The sequence below is a fragment of the Plectropomus leopardus genome, chromosome 16, assembly GCF_026936395.1.
Source record: "Plectropomus leopardus strain MGB_pleo_1.0 chromosome 16, ASM2693639v1, whole genome shotgun sequence".
In the NCBI taxonomy this organism is placed as follows: domain Eukaryota; kingdom Metazoa; phylum Chordata; class Actinopteri; order Perciformes; family Serranidae; genus Plectropomus; species Plectropomus leopardus.
In genome coordinates, this window is record NC_142191.1 from 28,595,723 (window position 1) to 28,616,625 (window position 20,903).

The 20,903-nt window shown below is 38.3% G+C and overlaps 2 protein-coding genes across 4 annotated transcripts in view; both read right to left on the minus strand.

Moving 5' to 3' along the window:
* Positions 1–1,369: 1,369 nt before the first annotated feature.
* On the minus strand, positions 1,370–17,900 carry LOC121955891 (organic cation transporter protein). Its single transcript, XM_042503975.2, has 10 exons — positions 16,217–17,900; positions 14,965–15,068; positions 13,838–13,992; positions 12,959–13,127; positions 12,217–12,340; positions 10,398–10,504; positions 8,426–8,637; positions 7,132–7,240; positions 3,821–4,033; positions 1,370–3,132 (listed from the first exon to the last, which is right to left on the minus strand). The coding sequence occupies exons 1-10, from the start codon at positions 16,571–16,573 to the stop codon at positions 3,048–3,050; spliced, it is 1,635 nt and encodes a 544-aa protein (XP_042359909.2). The 5' UTR covers positions 16,574–17,900; the 3' UTR covers positions 1,370–3,047.
* The window catches only part of tube1 (tubulin, epsilon 1), a 28,045-nt gene continuing 22,109 nt past the window's right edge, over positions 14,968–20,903 (minus strand). For 2 of the 3 annotated variants that reach the window (XM_042503465.2, XM_042503464.2), the window contains exon 13: positions 20,057–20,896. The gene's annotated coding sequence lies outside the window, so the exon portion shown is untranslated. Of the gene's footprint in view, positions 15,069–20,056; positions 20,897–20,903 lie in introns of those variants that run through there. The other variant, XM_088089429.1, reaches the window with a different exon arrangement.

A 20,903-nucleotide genomic window follows, 5' to 3' on the forward strand; every position in this document is an offset into this window, starting at 1 on the left:
GTTATTTGTGGCGGATGATATCTGTCTGAGTACACGAAGTGATAAACAGCTGTATGGGCTGCAGTCTGTTGTTTTTTACTTATTGTTGGAGCGCCATCTCCTGTTTAAATTTAGAACAGCACATTAATGCAAAGCAGCAGCAAGTCAGAATCAGAAATACTTTATTGATCCCCGACGGGAAACTGCCTTTAGTTACATATGCTCCCATTAAAAAGTCTTAAAAGAGGTAGGAAAGTGTAGAATATATCAATAAAATATAAACATAAGTACTAATATAAAATAAATATATCTAAACACTAAAGTATAAATATAAATGTGCATTTTGTTCTTGTTTCTACCATGTGATAAATAAAAAAACAGATTACCAACATTTGAATATAGCATATTACACATGGATGTAGTTATTGCACTGGATTATTGCACATCAAGTGCAATCAAGTCTCCTCAGCACACAGCTGATAACTATTTACATATTTACATATTTATCCGTTTATATATTTACATATTTATCCATTTATATATTTGCATATTTATCCATTTTGCTTCAGTTGTTGTTATTCTTTAGGGGGCATCTACTGTGAAGATGTTCTTCCCTACTCACAGTAACATTAAACATAAATGTTATTTGAGGGTTTTTTTCACATATTTTTTTTGCAAAATATTAAATTGATTTTATACTGCATACTTTAGACTTGTAAGAGAGTGCTTTAGTATTTTTACTTGAGTCAATTATCTGAAAACTTCCTTCACCAATGTCTGCTGTTGGCTCCAGAGTTGTGTCACAAAATAAGAATCTGGAAGAAACTCCCCATGCATAAAAACAATAATACAACCAGCAGCCTCATCTCACAAAACAGCTGATCAGCCTGAGCCTTCTATACCACACAAACTGCATATCTCCATTAAGAACAGTGCCATAAATGATGTCTATTGTAACATATAGTCAGCTCAAAGCTGGTGATCTTTGACTCCTTGCTGCTATAGACACTTTGAGTAGAGCTGCAGTGACACAGCGTGGCCAAAGAGGGAGAAAAGTGGTAGCATAACCTCACAGTATCAGACGGTTTGCTAAGTGAAGTACCAGTTGCTGTCTGATGTCTGCAGGCTGTTCGGTCAGTGTTGACAGACACACTGCCCTCTGCCAGCTTCCCGCAGCTCATAACCTACAGCTGTTGCTATTTGGCTGGATGGAGTCGCACACTGACCGTTACTCGCACCAATATCATGAATCTCGGGATCATCACATTACATATTGACATGATATGGTGGAATAGCAAAGGGTTATCAATCTATTATGTCTGGCTGTGTTGAATATAATGACAACAGTCTGACAGATCTGAAATCAGCACTGAGGTATCTGCACACTACATCCAGTAAAATAAAGTTTTTTATTATATTCCTGAAACTGTTATAACATCAGAAATTCTTGTTATCTCCAAAAACATGTTTTGTAAGGTCATGTCGACCTTGACCTTTGCCCTTCAACCACCAAATTTGAATCAGTTCATTCTGTAGTCCAAGTGGGCGTCTGAGTCAAATTTGACTGAATTCCGTCAAGGCCTTCTTGAGATTTTATGTTCATAAGAATGACACTAGGCAAGGTCACAGTGACCTTGACCTTTGACTACCAAATTCTAAATCATTCATGACTCAAAGTGAACGTTTGTGTCAAATTTGAAGAAATTCTCTAAAGGTTCTCAAGAAACAATGTTAACGAGAATGAGACAGATGCAACATCACAGGGGCTTTAACCCGTGACCAGAAAAATCTAACCAGTTCATTACTGAGTCCAGATGAACGCCTGTGCCAAATCTGGGGGGGAAAAAATCTTTTGATTTACACTTGAGATACTGCATTCATAAAATCAGACAGATGAGGTCACAATGACCTTGACCTTTGACCAACAAAATCTAACCAGGAAACTATCAAATCTGAAGAACTCCTTGAAGGCATTCTTGAGATATCATGTTTACGAGAATGTGACGTAAGGATGTGCCAACAAACCTGCAAACATAATACCTCCGGCCAAGGCTATCGCCAGCTTGGAGGCATAAAAACTGACTCACCTGAAAGGTATTTCTTTATTGGTAAAAATCAACAATATCAGTGAGGACAGTTTATTACCATATTTGGTAAGGTATTACATCATTGTTTTGTTTTTTACATTTTTGATCAGGTTACGTGCAAATTTTATCACAGTTTCAGGAAATAACATAACTGGGTCCTCAATAAACTTGGTCTCATGAAGTGAAGTCGTGAGGTTTCCAGTTTCAGCCCTGCTTGATAATTCAGAAAATCCTTTCTTGAGTCACCACTTGTTTTTCACACTAGTCATGTTCCTTAATTTGGGAAAAACTGCAGTCAACCACCAAGTGACTGTTTTTGTCAGAGCTAAAGCACTTGTTTTTAAAGTAAAGAAAATAGACTACAATTTTTATTTTTGCAGCCAGATTACTGTAATCGCTCTTAACATAATTAGCTATTCAGGATTAAAAGACATTTCGGCGTAACATCAAAACCCAGCCTTATTTTGTATCCTTACCCGACTCATTTGAGCATCTTCCCACCCAGTGCTTGAGTAACGTAAAGGAAAAGGACTATGTAAACACCGCTGGCAAATCTTTATTGTACTAATAAAGTCAATAAAAACCCCAGAGTCCGGCTCTGAATGACGTGTACCTGCACCCTCCAAAATTTTTGAGTTACTGGAGTTGCTATAATTCACTACATATTTCATTCTTAACATTACATTAAGTGAGTGGTTTAAGTCCACAAACAAAAAATGATATTTAAAACACATTCAAACAAAAAATGGGCATATAAAAGCAAATTTATATAAAAGACAGTGAAAAAGAGTTAAAAAAAAAAAAGAAATTAACAAAATACACAAACTCTTGTAAACGTGTTCAGAATCTGGGTTTCTTGCAAAGACACATAAAAGTCTTATTTTAACTTCCACCGGAAGCACTGACATTTGCCTTTGGAATAGACCTAAAAATTAGTGACTGCCTCATGAGATGTGGCAACTCACACTGCGCTGTTTTTCATTAGTCCGTCCTGGTGCTGCTGACGACGTCTGTTTTCCTCAGAGAGGTCTCAAAGATGACTGGCTTCAATCCGCCATCCTCCTCACTGAATGAGAAAAGATGGAAACATTTGATACAAATCAGGTTTGAGCCTTAGTACAGCTGCAAAACTGCAGAGTATGGATGGAAAGTTTTCCAGTGTTTTATTTCTTTTCTTTGAATAAATGTCGCTTGGGACATGCGTGACCTAACCAACCCAGCAATAAATTGAATTGTGTCTACATACCAGAATCCATCAGTTAATATTCCACCTATAGATCAAAGCTCTCACATTGAGATTTCGAGTCGAGGTTAACAAGGTTCAAGTAAATCATTAGTGAGAAAGTCAAAGTCAAACTGAAGTCTGAAATAAAACTGTCTACATTGTAATTCAGGTGAACGATGAAGTCATCAGGTAAGGCAAGGTAAAAGCCCAAAATGGCATTCAGAAATTTCATGTTTTAATGCTTTGGTGGCTGTGGGATCAAAAATTGCAGTTTGAATGGATTTTAATGGTGCATTTTTTGTACTTAACAGTAAGAATGTAACAATTTTGTTCACACAGTGTATTTTAGACTTATTGCAGGAGCTAAGTTGGAGATACAGAGATTAAACAAAAATACACAATCTTGCTAAAATGTGTGCCATATGCATGGACACAGACAAAATTATCATAAAATGAAGAATGAAAGTGCATAAAATGCACCAAACAGTCCCTACGGGTTAAAACCAAATGAAAGTGGTGTTTGTCAGACCTGAGGTTGGGTCCCTCCACGTCTTGGATGGTGTCAGGCAGCGGCTTATTGGCTGTCTCTGGTAGCATCAGGGTGAGAGCAGAGCCCAGCAGGGGGCAGAGGCCACACAGCACCATGGGAGCGTGTGGACTGATGCTCCTCAGAAAGTACAGCATAGGAGCCAGGACTCCTCCGGTCCGTGCACACATGGAGCCGATACCGATCCCGTTTTGTCTGTGAGCAACAGGCAGAGAAAGCCACAACCTAAAGGCACATCCTTACTGATTCTGCTGAGTCACTTCTTCTGTTGTTTAGAAATCTGTATCGAACACGATAAGCAACACTATGGATAAAACATGTATCCCACCTTTGTGCAGTATTAACCTGTAAGTGACGATAGAATTTAGGTCCCTTTTGTAGTGATTTAGCACAAATGCAGGAGGGGAGCAGGGTGGTGGTTTCTGGAGCTCCAGCTCCAGATGTTTGCTATGCTATTCTTCTGTTTGCCTAATATTCAGTTCAGAATATAGAAGACTGCATTCACTAGGCATTGTTTCAGCTTCAACAATTAATGTTGGTGACACAACACAGTAGCATTCCAGCTTTTTGGGAATTCAGGTTATAATAATGACACTTTACAGATGCGAGTTGATACCTGGGTAAAAAAAATAATTAAGTTACAATGGTCCTGCAATAATGCTGATTTTATGTTGAAACTGTTTTAGAGAAATGTTGATTATAATCATTTTTGCTGTGGCGCTGTTATAAAAGGGATGTTCATCTGTGTTTATCTGTATATTTGCATCTGTACCACACTGTAAAATGCTCTCTGCAGTGTGTTTTCGTATACTCAGTAACTGAGAAGCTAGTTCCATTGAAATAATTTTAAACTGGATGCTTTTTAACACTATAAATTGCATAAAAATGGTATAGGTGTGATCTTTTTTTTTGTGCAAGAAATAGTGTTCCTGGAGTTGCGAAATCTTGTGCTTTTTTTCCATTTCTTCAGTGTTTGTCCTTTTGTACAACTACACTTTGCACTGTGTCTACTATTGTTAACATTGAGCAATCTATTGTGATTCCCATGTTTACAAAGCATGCAGTGTTAAGTCTTCCGGTCGACATCGGACTAAACTCTAGGTTGGTTATTTTCTGCTGTGAGGGAGTCAAACTCTTTGACACTTCACCTTAATTAGCAGCTGCTCATGTATGCAGACTGTGCCCTCCTGAGTCTGTCCAGAAGACAGATATGCCTGAATAACATGAGATAAAGACATTGAGTGCTGGGTGATGAATGGACGGCATTCTGAAATCACTTCAGAGACAAGCTGCCAAAGTCTTATCTATGTTCCCTAAAGACCAGACAATACGTATGGACGGCTGATTGCTTTGAGTCAAACGACTTTTATGGCATTACACCTCAATTACCTCAAAACAATCACAGCTCAATATAAACAGCAGACGGGGTAATAAAACACTGAGCATTGCACAACCTTATCTAGGTTGTTGAGTGCATTCTGTTCTCATTCACTATTTGTACTTAAACAAAAGTAATGCATAATGTTTTGTGTATAGCCCATGAAACTGTGAGCCAGGAGCAATGATCATGTGACCTATGTGACCACGTTGGAGGAGGAAGTCAGGTCACATCTTGTAATGAACATCGAGGCGGTCAGGTCAAACAGACAGTGAACTTCAATCAAGGACACCACTGTTTGTGTCCACTGTGAAATCACAAGTCAGCATTAAGTTATTTTGAGTTTGGACTTTAATGTAATGTCACATCGTCAGACTCCCTTTAAGGCCACATTTAGACAAGAATGGCCCTAAAAAATAGCAAAGTCTTTCCTTTGCGTTTAAAAAACCCCCTTCTGTGTTCATATAATAACACTGTGAAAACAAACCTTGTGTACATGGATCCGCAAAAAAAACAATGCTGTAGTATGCATGCCAGGCCAGTAGTTGGTGGAGTAACTTTGACAACAACATATGAGAACACCTGTGCAAAGTGCCGCCCTGACACCATCACTCTGACAGGATCCGTGCGCTGCCAATTTACATGGAGACAAAAGGGGTTGTGTTTTCAAAAGATTACACCGAACTCAGTTTCAAAAGTTTTGTGTTTTTTGTCATGGAAACGAAAGGCCAAACTGTAACAAAAGTTTATTGTTTAATGCAAGAACAGTTGCCGTATAAACGGCCCCTTACACAACATGATAATGCCCAACTTTGATTCCCTTCCTAATCCTGACCTAATATACAGTAACTGGTAGAGATGCTGTTGTCTTTACAGTATATAATCATTGTAGGATATCATGCAAACTGCTGTTTGACGATAAGTTGTTCATAAACATCAGGTTTCGTTTTAGTAAAACTTTATAGTCAAACCAAATGTGGCTAAAAACCACAGAAAGCTGGCTATAGCTGTGGCTCGAGGTATTTTGCTTTCAGCTTGTTCTGTCCATCCCAGTTTCGTGAACGTGATATCTTAAGGTCTAACACTTTAAGGTAATTTCTGCGACTTTGGCACAAACTTTTACTTAAGACTTAACAATGTAAAGGTTAGATTTTGATGGTCACAGGTCAAAGGTCAAGGTCATTGTGGCCTTATATCCATCTAATGATGTTTAAAAAACACCTTAAGGGAATTTCTTCTAATCTGGCACTAACATCCACTTGGGCTCAACAGTAAACAGATAAGATTTTGATGGTCATAGGTCAAAGTTTAGGTCACTGTGACCTCATCTGTCTTATTCCTTTGACCATGATATCTTATGAACACCTTGTAGGAATTTTGCAAATTTGGCACAAACGTTCACTTTGAATTCAACAATGAACTGATTGTGGTAGAAGGACAAAGGTCAAGGTCACTGTGACCTAACAGAGCATGTTTTTGGCCTTAACTCAAGAATTCATACACTAATTTTGAAAATGTCACACAAATACGTCATAAGTAAATAATGAGGTGATGGGATTTTATATCCAAAAGGTCAAGGTAAAGTTTACAGAGACATCATAATGCAAAAACATTTTTCTGGCTGTTGCTCCATGCCGTATGTTAAGTAAATATCATAACTCAGAAATAGAAGAGGAGGCATTATTACCAGATACTGAATTGGTGACACAAATCTTCGGTGTCTAATTTGAAACTGTGATGGTTGTGTAGAACTTCTGTGCTACTGGGCGAAGATGCGTGTAAACATCCATGTTTTCACAAAACATCTTTTTAAGCGATACGGTAACTTCACTGGTCCATTTAGGCGCAGAAACGCAAGGTAGTAATTCTAGTTTAGTCTGGAACACACCGTAGTATTTGAGAGGGAAACACTCACCTGATAACAGTGGGGAATACTTCGGCTGAGTAGACGTAAATGATGGAGAGAGAAGCTGTGATCCCGAACTTCCCAATCATTGCGAGCACGGTTTTAATGACAGACAAGTCTAAAGGAGGTCAAAGACAAGGGAGAAAACATTTTTGACACAGACTGGAAAAATGGCAAAAAACATTGACAAATGAAACGTGAGAACCAGCTTATTTCCCACCTGCTGATTACAATTAGAAATAGTAGAGTAGAAAGTAGGGGTCCAGCTATATTGGTTTTTCAGGGCCGATGCTTATTATTAGTAGTTAATGGGACCAGTAATCGAAAATTTGAACCAATTTGCATTTACAATAAAATTGAAACTCTCTTGCCAATATTTAGAATTAAGAATACAACAAAGTCCAACACAACGCTTTGTTTAACCCTTGAAAACCTGGGCTAATTGGCTTGATTTTTTTTTTTTCAAAAACATGGGCAGAAGGCAATAAGCAACTTAAGAAATGACCCAGAAAAAAGCAAGAAATTAGACAAAAGTACAAGAAAATTTCTCTAAAAACCGCAAACATACAAAGAACATAGGAAAGTTAAAAAACGAAACCAACAAAAAAAGCAAAGAAATTACCAACAAAAGGTGCTTACAAATTCTAATACTGTAAAATAATTTCAAATATTTAGTTGTGTTAATTCTCAACATAGTTCCCTTGATAATTTACCCTGGCTTATAAAAACATAATTATTTTATAAATAAAAAAATGTCTTGCAATTTGAAGGTCATTTCTTGCAAAGTTGCTCATTGCCTTTTCCCCATGTGTCTGAGAGAAATCAAATCAATTTGCTCAGGGTCCAAAGGTTCAAAACCTTGTGGTAGGCATCTGAATGCAGAAAAGTGATGACATCCAGGTTTTAAAGGTTTAAATGCCTTTACAAATGTGAAACTGTAACTTTCAACATCATATACACCAAGTTACCAGCAACTTTCTTTTATAAAGTCCAGTGAAAATCTATATAATCAGTGAATAAAAACAGCCCCCTGACGTTTTCCAAAGTAAAAGCTCCTCCCATGCTGACACTTTCTTTGCACTTTTTAATTAACTGATTTTATCAGCGATTGTCAAAATAAAACATTGATACAGATAATCGGCAAAATGCCAAATATCGGTTCCAATGATTGGCCAGAATGATAATCTGTCAACTCCTAATAAAACGGCCTTAAAGTGAGTCACAGCAAAAACACACCACCTGAACTGGCTGGTGTTATTGCCTCTGACTGGTCTACAGTTTAGCTGCACGTGTGTGTTCGTACCGCTGGGGACGAAGATGGTCAGCAGGCAGGCTGTGCCACCCACAGCCAGGAAAACCAGCTGGGAGATCTTGCGAGAGCGGTTGAGGGTGAACAGGGTGATGGTGCGTGCAGGCATCTCTACCAGGCCAAAGATCATCTGGGTCAGATAGATGTTCATTCCAAAGTCAGAAATGTTGAGAGACAGGCCATAATACACCAGCACGTTGGCGAACCTGAGACAGATGGAAGAAAGGTAGAAATATAGCATCGTTTTTGGGGACAAACAATGTCTTTCATAGAGCTGTGTGACTCTGTTCTTCATTGTATAACCAGCAACAGCAGCAGACAAACGAGACTACATTAAAACTAGTGCTGCATGATTTGGTAAAAATGTGTGATTACGATTATACTGAACAATATTGTGATTATGATAAAAAAAAATAATGATATCATGAGTCTACCTTCTTGGTTATCAAGGAAAATGCAGAGAATAATAATAGTTTTGAAGTGTGTATTTCTCAACTCAAAACATAAAAATATTAAGTAGAATGAGAAAAATACAAAACTTTTTACAGTACTGTTTTTAAAATAACTTAACATTTTCCAAAAAACTTTCAAATGACAGCATATGTTAACATTTGTAGAAAAATTAAGCAATATTCAACCCACTGGTGCTTATGAAAGGGAATACTTCAAAAAAGGAGGAACATATATCCAAAAAACAGAGTGTGTCAGTACACCCTGAAGAAGGTGCGAGCCAGTATGTTTTGGTGTATGTCTAATGTTTCTAGACCTACAAATTAAAGAGCTTTTATGCTTTTGAAACCATCCTGAGTGCTGAGTGCAGTTACATGCTAATAGGCAGGAGTTTCCTTGAACATGTTCCACTTCGTGCAGTTGGAAATAGTCTTAAAAGGCAGAGGAAGCTCCAGCTGACCAGACTCTGGTCTGCCTCAGAACCAGTTTAACCCGTTCATCAACTGGTTTGCAAACAGGTAATAGTATCCCAGACTTGTAGTCTAAATTGCCATGGTGGGGGCAGGGCGCAGACACTTAGAAGTCTTGATTGTTTGTGTAAAACAGGTCCAGAGCGTTCACCCTTCAGGCTGCAATGTTACTTGTTGGTAAAATTTCAGGAAAACAGTTTAGAGATTTAGAGCCGCAAGACTTCTATTAAAAACCACTATACTTAATACCCAGTAGTTTATATCATAAAACAGCTGGTCTGGTTAAGAATTTACTGTTCAGTCTTGCCAACTTGGGTACTTTGAAAAGCAGGATCAGCTGCCATATAACACAGACGATAAATGATTATTATATTTTATTGTAGGACGTTAACTTCATATCTCAACATTTCAATACTTTGACTTTTTTCATAAATTAATTCTATTGGTCCCCTCCACATCTATCTGTGGGTTTCACCATCTCTCAACCAATGAAATGTATTTATAGAAGCTTGCGAACGAACCTCCTATCTCCACTGAATCCCAGAACAAAGTGCTTTTTCTTATTCTTTGCAAAAAATAGCAATTTTGAAGAGAGGAAGTTTGCGCCCAACAGTAGCTATATTTGATGCCATGCTAGAGGCAGACGCTTGTGGGTTATAAACGTCACGACCATCATGCCTGTTTTGATTGCAGGATGCCGAGATGAAATGTATAATCACACACTGAAGCAGAATTATGCCGCTGTGGGTTCGTTCTGTGTAAAAATGTGTAATTTTAATTCATGTTATACAGAGAGATGAGTGCTTTGGAGAAGCAGCGCTCCAGACGGTCAGGAATGTGGGAGGGCAACAAAACTACAAATGCCTCTCAGCCCCTGCGTAAAACAGGGGCTGAGAGGGTCTGCTGTTTGGGTGTGTCACTGTAAAACACATGTTGGTTCAGCTTGGACATCAGGCCAACAAAAGCTGGAGTAACAAGAATGCATTTTTGATAGCGATCTACACACTGCTGTAAAAAGAAAGAGGAAACGCCTTGCTCGTACTCACCAGAGATAAAACACAATCAGAGACTGCTTCCTCATTTTTGGGGTTCGAACAAGGTCTATGAATGAGTGCTTTTTCTTCTCCTCGGTTTTATCTTCAATTTGATAGACCTGGTGAGAAAGCAAGGAAGAGAATTAGGGTTATAAGGTGACATAATGCAGCACACATTTTCATGGACAAGTTTTCAATATTTTTCCATGACTTTTCAAGGAACCAAATATATATATATATATATATATATATATATATATATATATATATATATATATATATATATATATATATATATATATATATATATATATATATATATATATATATATATATATATATACACACACACACACACACACACACATATATATATTTTGGGCTCCACGTCAGAATAAATCAGCAACTGACAGTTTCCTTAACTCCTCCCCTAAGTGACTGTCCAGTTATAGCAGTGTACATGAGGCTGCACAAAAGAACAATAAACAAAGCTTTTCAAACTTTTGAGTGCCGAGTTTTTGTTTTTTTTTGTGTGTGTGTGTGTGTGTGTGTGTGTGTGTTTGTAAAAAACATTTATTTTGTGTGTATGTGTGGCCTATTTCTATCTTAAAGTTTCACTTTTCTGTGCCTCGCATTTAGCTGCTTCATCTGTGTCCAGAGTATGCTCTGCACTCCAACAGTATGGTGCAATCAATAACCAAACGGTATCTATATTGCACCAACACTTCTAATGAACGGTGGTGGGATATGAGAGAAACCCTGTCACATCAGTGTTTTTAAAGTGACTTGGTTCTGAGTGCATTAACATGAGCTAATCTTGTCAACATGAGGTGAGGGGGATGGTGAATACAGTTACTGAGCAGCTGTATTAGTCATCCACTTCAGACCAATGTTTGGAACTCAGTGAGCCTCAGTTGTCCTTACTTGAGTATATGTTTATTACATATATCTGATTAGAGAAGCCCTTGGCACAACACGTGCATGGCCAGAGACCCCCAAAAGCTCCCAGTAACAGAAGAGTCATTCAGCTTTCAACAGTACATTTCACACGTCACACAGCTATGCCTATCGACATAGTCAAAACATCTACAAGGTCTCGTCTTTGCAGCATCTTAACACACAAACCTACTGGAGACAGCGAGAGACTCGAAAGCTCCTGATGACATTACTGAATCACATCACACAGTACCGTTACTCATGATTACATTCACATTATTAGGAAATTATTTTCTACGACAGACCAACAGCAAAACTGGTTGTACTTTGAGACATTGGCGGCATTTCCATCGCCATCTTTTTTTATGCCATGACAAAACCGCACCTTAAATTCACAACGTCGTGTACGATTTTATCTGCTACATAGCATCATTAAAAACACTACATATTAGCAGTCTGAAATGTACATTGCTAACATTTTCTCTGGTGATCGCGTTGCCTCTTTTTACACTGCGAAGTTATAAATCAGTAAATTAGTTTTTCACTGCGTGAGCGAATGTTAGTTGTGTGAATCTAATCGTCAGTATTTAAGAGTCCTGTTCTTACTGACATACTCATAATACTAAGACTGACTAGCTCTACACTGCAATACAAGAATTATACTGTTCATTTCTATGTTAAATCTGCTATTATTATTCCCTGTAAACTAGCAAGTGTACCGCACAAGAACAGAAAATGGCATGGACCCTGACAGGTGCAGCAGTGATAACTAAGGGGAGTTGTTTTGGCTGTTTTGGCTGTGATTGGTATTTGTTTTAACTGGAGACATCTTCAAAAGACCTGTCAATTAAAAATATCTATAAACTGTAAATAATATTCAACAAGGCATCTCTACCTGACACATCTTAAAATCTTTGTTGAGCGGCTTCCCATTCATCTGCGCTGCTTTCTGGATCAGTTCCCATGCTTCTTCTTTTCGGTCATTGGCCATTAACCAGCGAGCTGACTTTGGCAACACCCTAAAAATGTAAAGGCAAAATTAATCAGTTGACCTACTTACAAACACCCACTGTGCTGTAGGGGGGAACTTTGATAGACTGTGGATTTATTTATTTGTTATTGAAAAAGGGCGTTTGCAAACACTGGGACACAAAATTCATTAAAATGCCACGTTTGTTTGACAAGTGAAAATGAGAATTATGAAAAAGTTGTATAGCAAGAGCAATCTGATCAATTGAGACATGATTTGATGTTTTATAATATGGCCTTGACATATTTTTTTTGTATTTCCCTATGTGCTTTTTCTGTGTATTTTCTCGGTAATTTATTTAATTATAGATTGCCAAATGTTTTACCACCCTGAGTGGTTCAGATGGTTAACCCCCATAGAGCTCATCAGCATATTGGTGTGCATTATGTGTAAATAGAGGTGTGGTTTCATCTTTTCAAACATTTGACCTGACAAAGATCCCAGCAGGATGGAAAGGTTGTCTTGACTAAACTTGTTTGGCATGAAGTAAGTGTGCAGGCCTTTTTTCTTAAACAATCACAACACAACACAGACAGCGTGTTTTTTTTTTAAAGATAATGGTGAACACAACACACTGCATCAATCTGGGTCACTGCTGCCCACTCACCAGATGTAAAAGATGAAGAGGAAACCAGGCGCTGAGATAGCCAGCTGCAGTTTACGCCAGTCTCTTATGAGGTACGCCACTCCGGCCAGCAGAATGTAGCCAAAGCCAAAAAAGTAGTCAGTGATAATACCAGCCAACATCCGCTGCTTGGATCCCGTCCACTCTGTACCTGTATGAGTCACACAAATTAACACATAAGTGTTATTTTCTCAGATCTCAGCTCACCCAGAGCCACAGAGGACAACTGTTATGTTATCTCATCAATATAAGGTCTTTTTGTCTGAAATTGGTGGACTGTCCTTTTAAAAAAAAACACGGAACCCTGATTATTTATGTACAAATGCAATATTGTTACATAATTTAATGTTTTAAACTGACAGAACTCAAACTGTGCTAAAAGCAAAAAAAAAAAAAATAAATAAAAAAATCAAGCAACAACTAAATCTTTTGATACTTGGAGCGACATCATTTTTCTTGGAATGCACTGAGCAATTTGGTAAGAAATGTTTGAAAAATTGCAAGGAATTAGTAGATTTGGAACTTTTTTTTTTAAAGCTAAGGGTAAAATGTCTTGGGAAAAGAAAAAAGGTACAATTACATTATTATATTTTTAAGCACTTATTTAAAATTTGTCGTTGATTTTTATATATTTATTTATTTACAAATAATAAGATAATTTTTTTGTGCTTTTTAATAATTTCTTGCTAACGAATATGTTAGCATTTTGTATTACACAAACAGTTATTACTAAAATCTGTCCACAGTCAGGTCTGTCAATTATCTTGATTACCAGAGAGAGAGAGCGAGAGACTCATTACCATGGTTTTACACCACACACACACAATCACACATGTCTTTGACACTTTTGGAGACTCTGACCTAGGACGAAGGCATTCATGATGACACCAGAGATGGATGTTCCAACCATAAAGCGAAGGGCAGTGTAGACGTAGAAATTAGGGGCGAAAGCAGCACCAACCCCGAAAACAGCTTGGATAGCCAGGTTCAAGAGAATGACGATCCTGCGACCGTACCTGAAAGAAGACATTTGTCTGAACTTGGACAATCCATGTAAACTCTGAGGTTGTATCAATGCACAGTTCTGGATTATACACAGAAGCCCTGAGAGACAAGCGAGAAAAAAAATCTGCTGATACATGTTCTCAATCGGATCTAAATTCTTTTCTCTCCCGTGTTTAACTCAAGAACAGGGGAAAAAGAGGTTTAAGTTATAACTCGAAACATGAGTTAAACGCCGTTACCACGACATACGTCTGAGTGAACTAACATGAGCTGTGCGAACAACCTAAACTGTAAATGTTGGCTAGACATGAAAAACGTTTTTCACTCGCAGGCTAATGGGCTAACGTTAGCATGGCTAATGCTAACAGCACATCAGTGCGATTTAAATATATTTCTTGCGAAAAGAAAGTCATGAAAGTGATGTTATATTACTTGCTACCATACAATATACAATATACAGCATGGGGTAGTGGTCTACTTGAGCTTATTGTGACTGAAATGTGTATTACAGCAACAAACACAGAAAAATAATTATAAAAGAACAATGTGCACATTTAAAAAAAAACAAAAGAAAACAAAAATTATTAATTAATAAAACCATACAACTTAAAAAATGTCATGGTAAAAAAATTACAGCTGTTTCACATATGAAAAAAAAATGAAGGAACCTTAGCAAGATTATAATAGCAAGCACCTTTTCCCCCCCTTCTGTTCTTAAGTCATAAGAGTCATAAGAACACACAAGAAAACATTTTAAAAAATTAATTTAGAAAATTAATCGTCACGTTTCCCCTCATTCCTTCTCAGGGATTCTGTAAGCAACAGAGGCTTTAATTTTTAAAATATATTGGTGGCAAAATGTTTTTTAAAAAAATAAAGTAGTTTTAGAGTAATGCAGCAGACACATTCCAGGGGCAAGTAGTGAGGATTTACATCCACTAGTCAACAGTGCTCTGAAGATGAATGGATGTCATCAAACGTACTTATCTGCTAAGCTCCCAAACACAACTGCTCCAACTAAGAGGCCAAACATGTAAATTGAGGAGCCCACGTTGTTCAGGCTGGCACTGTCACATACCAGGTTCCACTGCAAGAAGCACAGAAAGTGTTTCAATGAAAACATTTTTGATTTTGGAAATTTTATCTTACTATTCTGACAATTAAATCCTGAAAATGGTGAGTCAAGAATGGTAAGACCTCAAAAGTGTTTTTATAAATGCATGTCATGGATACATTTGAACTAAAGCCTTTGATTTGGGGCCGTATATACATGCATGAACCTGCATGTGGGTGGGGCCAAGTCAGTGTTTTACAAGTAACAGGTAAGTAACAGAAAGTCTATATACTCAAGTTCAAAGTCAAGTCCTATGCCCCTAAATTTTGGGTTTCAAGTCCTGAACAAGTTATAATGCACTCTTAAACAAATGCAATGCCATTATGTAAATTTCCAGATACCATGCTTTTAAAAATTTGCTGTACAAGTTTGTTATAAAGTTATTCAGCTAAGTTAACAGGGGTTAGGCATTGGTTAAATAACTATGTTAAAATGAGCCTTGACTTACTGTCTCCATGGAATTAAAAACATTGAACAAAGTTAGAGTTAGATGCATTTTTGTTGGTAATTTTCAAGCCGTACATTTTGTATACTGCTCCTTGTTTTTGTTGATCACTGTGTAGGCTTTGTGTATTGTGTAAACAAAATAATCTTCAGTATCGTTTTTTTCCCAACTGCTGCTCAATAATGTAACATTATTTCTCTTTGTTTCTGTCCTGCAACTTTAGTTCATACTGTGAAGTCGGTTTGAACAAAGTGGATCAGGGGAATTAAGTGTTGACTTGACGCTGATGTTGTCAGGAAATTAATTCATAGGTGGCACACTTTTTAAATAACATACTTTTAAATATTTGGTAGACTGCTTTGTCTAGTTACATCATTGTGATCATGTAACTGCTCTTGCTGCACAGTCCTCAAGTTCATGTGTTACAAAACTCAGCAGGGTGTATGGGCGGGCCAGATGATGTCTGTGCTGCAGAGGACCATTGCTCAAAGAACACTCTGTTAAAACCTGTATCCAGGGTCACTAGAGACCACCGCAATAAAACGGCAAGGCCCCTTCACATTCCTTAGCAGCATGGACTCCTCATGTGAAACACAACAGCTGAAAACTTAAGTATTTAGTATACTCGAAATCCTGAATTGAGAAGCTGTCAAATATGATGTCAGCTTTCACTCACCTCAGTTACTATGGTGCTTTCAAAAGTCTCTTTGCTGTACTCCCAGCCGCCCCGGCAGCTTTCTGTAGGGTGTCCATCAGCAAGAGCTGCAGCACCACTGTGATTCATGGGAACCGTGCAGGACAACTCAGGCCAACCATCAGTGTTGGACAAATTGCTGAAGTTAAAGTTCGAAAAGGCGGGAAGATCCGCTGAGGGCGACGAGGAGCGGCATATATGCGGAGGAACAGCTCCAGTGAAGATGGAGACCAGCATGTGGAACGCCAGAAAGATCTGAGGTAGACAGATCCATATGTACAAGATCTTCTGGAACTTCCCAAAGCCTCCAATTAGACTGAGGATTTCATCAAAATTCATCTTTGTGGCTTGTTGTTCAGGCACAACTGTGACTAGTCTGATTGAGAGAGTCCAAAAAAGTGATCCTGAAATGGAGTTGCCAAAGGTGCACAAGCAGATAAAGGCCAGGAGGAAAGTGTCGGTCAACCGTCTGAGATAAAAGACTGAAATTAATGTCTGTACCACGCTGATGATTAACAGGAAGAGAAAGTGTCAAATGCGGTCACACCTGTGTTGTGCTCCATTGTGAGAGCAACCAGAGTCCATCTGCAGAGAAGTGTGCACCTCACAGAGAGGGGTTAACCCTCAGTGTGATGGGAGTGAACCAAAGCAGGAGGGAGGTGTTTGCTCTCTGTGGGAGGAGCGGTTATGTGGGGGTGTCTTGTTCTCCTCCCTCTCTAGTTCAAGAAGTTTCACGGGTCATCTTAGAAAACCCACACTGACTTTACACCAGGAGTTTGTGGCCATCTTTTGATTGAGAACAACCTCAGTCTGGAATCTGATGGAGTGAGGTGGCAAAGGGGTGTAAAAACACTTTTGGGCTGTCACGAACCTGTTATGTTTGCATTGTTTTTTTGAGAAAAAGCAAAGGCATCATTTGGCCTTTGTGCCTCAGCTGTCAAACTTTTTTAGGTGCTCTCAGCGGGACATCAACAGCGGCTGAAAGACACGCACATTCCAAATGGTATTCAGTCATTCATGTGACATGGGATCCCATATGGGGGGTTGGTGGGAGCCTCTAAGCTGGTGACACAAAAGAAGGAGATAAATACAGCAGGGAGGAATTAAAGGCTTGCACATACTTTTTGCATTCTGGATAGAGCTTCGGACATGAACCAATCCCACAAACATGCTTGTGGTTCTATTGAAACTACAAGTGAGGGCCCGCGTCGGTCTCACATTTCACGCAAGTGCATTTCCCTTCACATATCTGTTTTGCACACAGTGTATTTTTACTTTTGACAGCAGGTATAATCATAACTCCAGAGCACGATTTCTTTGGCGCCACTTAGCTGTCTTTGTATTCCTTTGAAGACAATGTATGTAAATGTGGGTAATGGCTCTTTCATCAAAACACGCACGTTATCAAAACAAAGGGATTAAATTTGCCTGAAAAACTAGAAGTGAAGACACGAGAATGACACACACGATTTCTAGAGATGAGTGCAATTAGCCCACTGTACACTGCTTCTGCCGCGAGTCAGCAGATTAACTAGTCCGTTAAACTTATTGTCAAGATACCCAGAGGAAAAAGGAAGGAGCTTGGATCAGTATGCAAAGTTAACCGGCAGCTCTGATCAGAGAGAGCTCTCTCTGTCTCTTGGCTGGACAAGAGAAGGGATTAGGCTAGTCATTAGTTCAGTGCACTGGATCCTGGGAAGCCTGGACCAATGTATGTGTCTGTGTGTGTTAATTTGCATGGACACACGTGCATGAGAGTGACTGGGTTAGTGTGTGTGTTTTTAAATGAGATAAGTTAGTACTTAAAATCCCAGTAAATAACTGTAGTTTAATGTTTGTTTAGTGAGTTGCATTTTTTAGAATAATGTGCAATGTTCATAATGCATGGTGCAAAGTGCTGAACATGTTGGTGGCATTTAAAATTTATTTAGTTATTGAAAAATGTGACTGACGATTTCAAATGGCTATAATTATAATACACAATATTTTTTGGACAACCTTTAAGCCTATGGAATAAATTGTGCTTAATTTTGAATGTTTTGGGTGTTTTCTTACTTTTAGACTAGTTTAACAGTCTAAATGTGAACTTCTGGTTAAACATCAGGCATTAGGAACATCCTCTAATAATACCAAGTGTTGGTTGTAGTATTTGGGGTTACTTTTTGTCAAAGTTGGGCAGTTTCCACCTTTGAAAAGTCATGCCATGTTCAAATAAATCAGCCTCCTCGCCTGCAAATAGTATGATTAAGGTAGAACCTTAGTTCAGTCAGATCAGCTTGACGGGTAACACTAATAAATGAAGATAACAGAATCAGTACACTTCTGTTTGTTATCAATAGGTTGAAACTCTTTTCCTAATTGGCTTCTTTTTGTCAGTCCTATCTGACAACATGAGACTTCAGTGTTCGTTTACACAAGGATGGCGGTCATCTGAATACAGTATGTTCTATCAAAATATAGTACAAAATGATCTCAAACATTCTGAGACAAGTAATTTTTTTTGTTTAACTAAATTCCAAACATTTATAAAGATAGGTCTGTATGCATTTAAAATCTTACATTTGGCATAATTTGGCATATGTTTCTATGTTCATGAGTGAAAAGCTTACATCCTGACAGTGTGGGGACAAAGCTGGAATACTAGACTAATAGACCTAGCTGGACACAGTGTTAAAGATCCAACAAAGAACATAATTATGGTCTTTAAGGTTTGGACAGTCATCCTCAAGCATCACCTTTAACAAGGGAGGGGGGGTTGTAACACAGGATAATAAATAACAAATTAAAACAGATAATTCAACATTTATGGAAATATGCGTATTTCAGGACTTTAATCCCCTTCGCTCTAGAGATACTTTCTTAGATTCGAAGTCTGCACATCAACTGAAGATGTGGAGTCCCCAAAAAATTTGAATCAATGGAGGTGATTACAAAGACTAACAACAAGTGTTTATTGGCGTTGTTAGGACATGTCACAGGGCATTCTTTAAATTCCTTGCTGCTGATCTAATTATGCTTTGTTTGGGGAGTGGTCAATTTTATTGTCAAATTTCCGAGACTTCTGCGGCACACTAAAAATGTGCATAACCCGCTCCTCACAGACTGTTGTTGTGAAATGAAATCTTTACAGATTGTGGACTACAAAACTGAGCAAGAATGTTTCAACATGCAAAAGCACTGCTTTGCTCTTTATTGTGTGTGTGCGTGTGTGTGTGTTTGTCTTTGGGGGAGGAAAGTGCGAGTATTTACAACTGTGGATAACTTTCTACTTGACAGCCTATTTAAGCTCTTAACCTCCTCTGCTTCCGGGGAATCTCACCTCCTTTATGGAGCTATGAGAAACCACCTGATAAAGGAAAACTACAGTTCAGTTTTTCCCAGGAATGCTATCACAGATGTTGTGTTCAGACAGATTCCAACACAACCACCTTTCACCTGGAATTCTGAAGAATTCCAGGTGAAAGGTGCTTGTCAGATAGGACTGACAAAAAGAAGCCAATTAGGAAAAGAGTTTCAACTTATTAAGAACAAACAGAAGTGTACTGATTCTGTTGTCTTCATTTATTAGTGTTACCCGTCAAGCTGATCTGACTGAACTAAGGTTCTACCTTAATCATACTATTTGCAGGCGAGGAGGCTGATTTATTTGAACATGGCATGACTTTTCAAAGGTGGAAACTGCCCAACTTTGACAAAAACTAACCCCAAATACTACAACCAACACTTGGTATTATTAAAGGATGTTCCTAATGCCTGATGTTTAACCAAAAGTTCACATTTAGACTGTTAAACTAGTCTAAAAGTAAGAAAACAACCAAAACGTTCAAAATTAAGCACAATTTATTCCATAGGGTTAAAGGTTGTCCAAAAAATATTGTGTATTATAATTATAGCCATTTGAAATCGTCAGTCACATTTTTCAATAACTAAATAAATTTTAAATGCCACCAACATGTTCAGCACTTTGCACCATGCATTATGAACATTGCACATTATTCTAAAAAATGCAACTCACTAAACAAACATTAAACTACAGTTATTTACTGGGATTTTAAGTACTAACTTATCTCATTTAAAAACACACACACTAACCCAGTCACTCTCATGCACGTGTGTCCATGCAAATTAACACACACAGACACATACATTGGTCCAGGCTTCCCAGGATCCAGTGCACTGAACTAATGACTAGCCTAATCCCTTCTCTTGTCCAGCCAAGAGACAGAGAGAGCTCTCTCTGATCAGAGCTGCCGGTTAACTTTGCATACTGATCCAAGCTCCTTCCTTTTTCCTCTGGGTATCTTGACAATAAGTTTAACGGACTAGTTAATCTGCTGACTCGCCTGGAATTTTTCAGAATTCCAGGTGAAAGGTGGTTGTGTTGAGACAGATTCCAGGAATCCATGTTCGAAAATCTGCAGCAAAGGTGCCCTCTTGGAAGCACCTTTGGTAGATAAAACATGAAAAAATGTCCTGTAAGGTGACATACCAGTGGCATATCTAGATGCCAGTAAGATGCCCTTTAAGTGGAGAAAATGTGAAGAGGTGCCCTGAATGGAGAAAACACAATAAAGTGTCCTCGAGGGTGTCCTTCGCGGGGTCAAAATGTGATGAATCTTCTTGGGTGCAAAAAGAAAAGGATGCCGTGACCTCCAGGGTGCCCTTAAAT

Excerpts from the sequence above, each read along its gene's own strand:
- LOC121955891 (XM_042503975.2), bottom strand. The coding sequence starts at position 16,573 with ATGAATTTTGATGAAATCCTCAGTCTAATTGGAGGCTTTGGGAAGTTC. Across the intron at positions 13,128-13,837 it reads CATGAATGCCTTCGTCCTAG|GTACAGAGTGGACGGGATCC; the intron begins GTCAGAGTCTCC and ends TGACTCATACAG. Across the intron at positions 4,034-7,131 it reads GTATTCCCCACTGTTATCAG|ACAAAACGGGATCGGTATCG; the intron begins GTGAGTGTTTCC and ends TGTTGCTCACAG.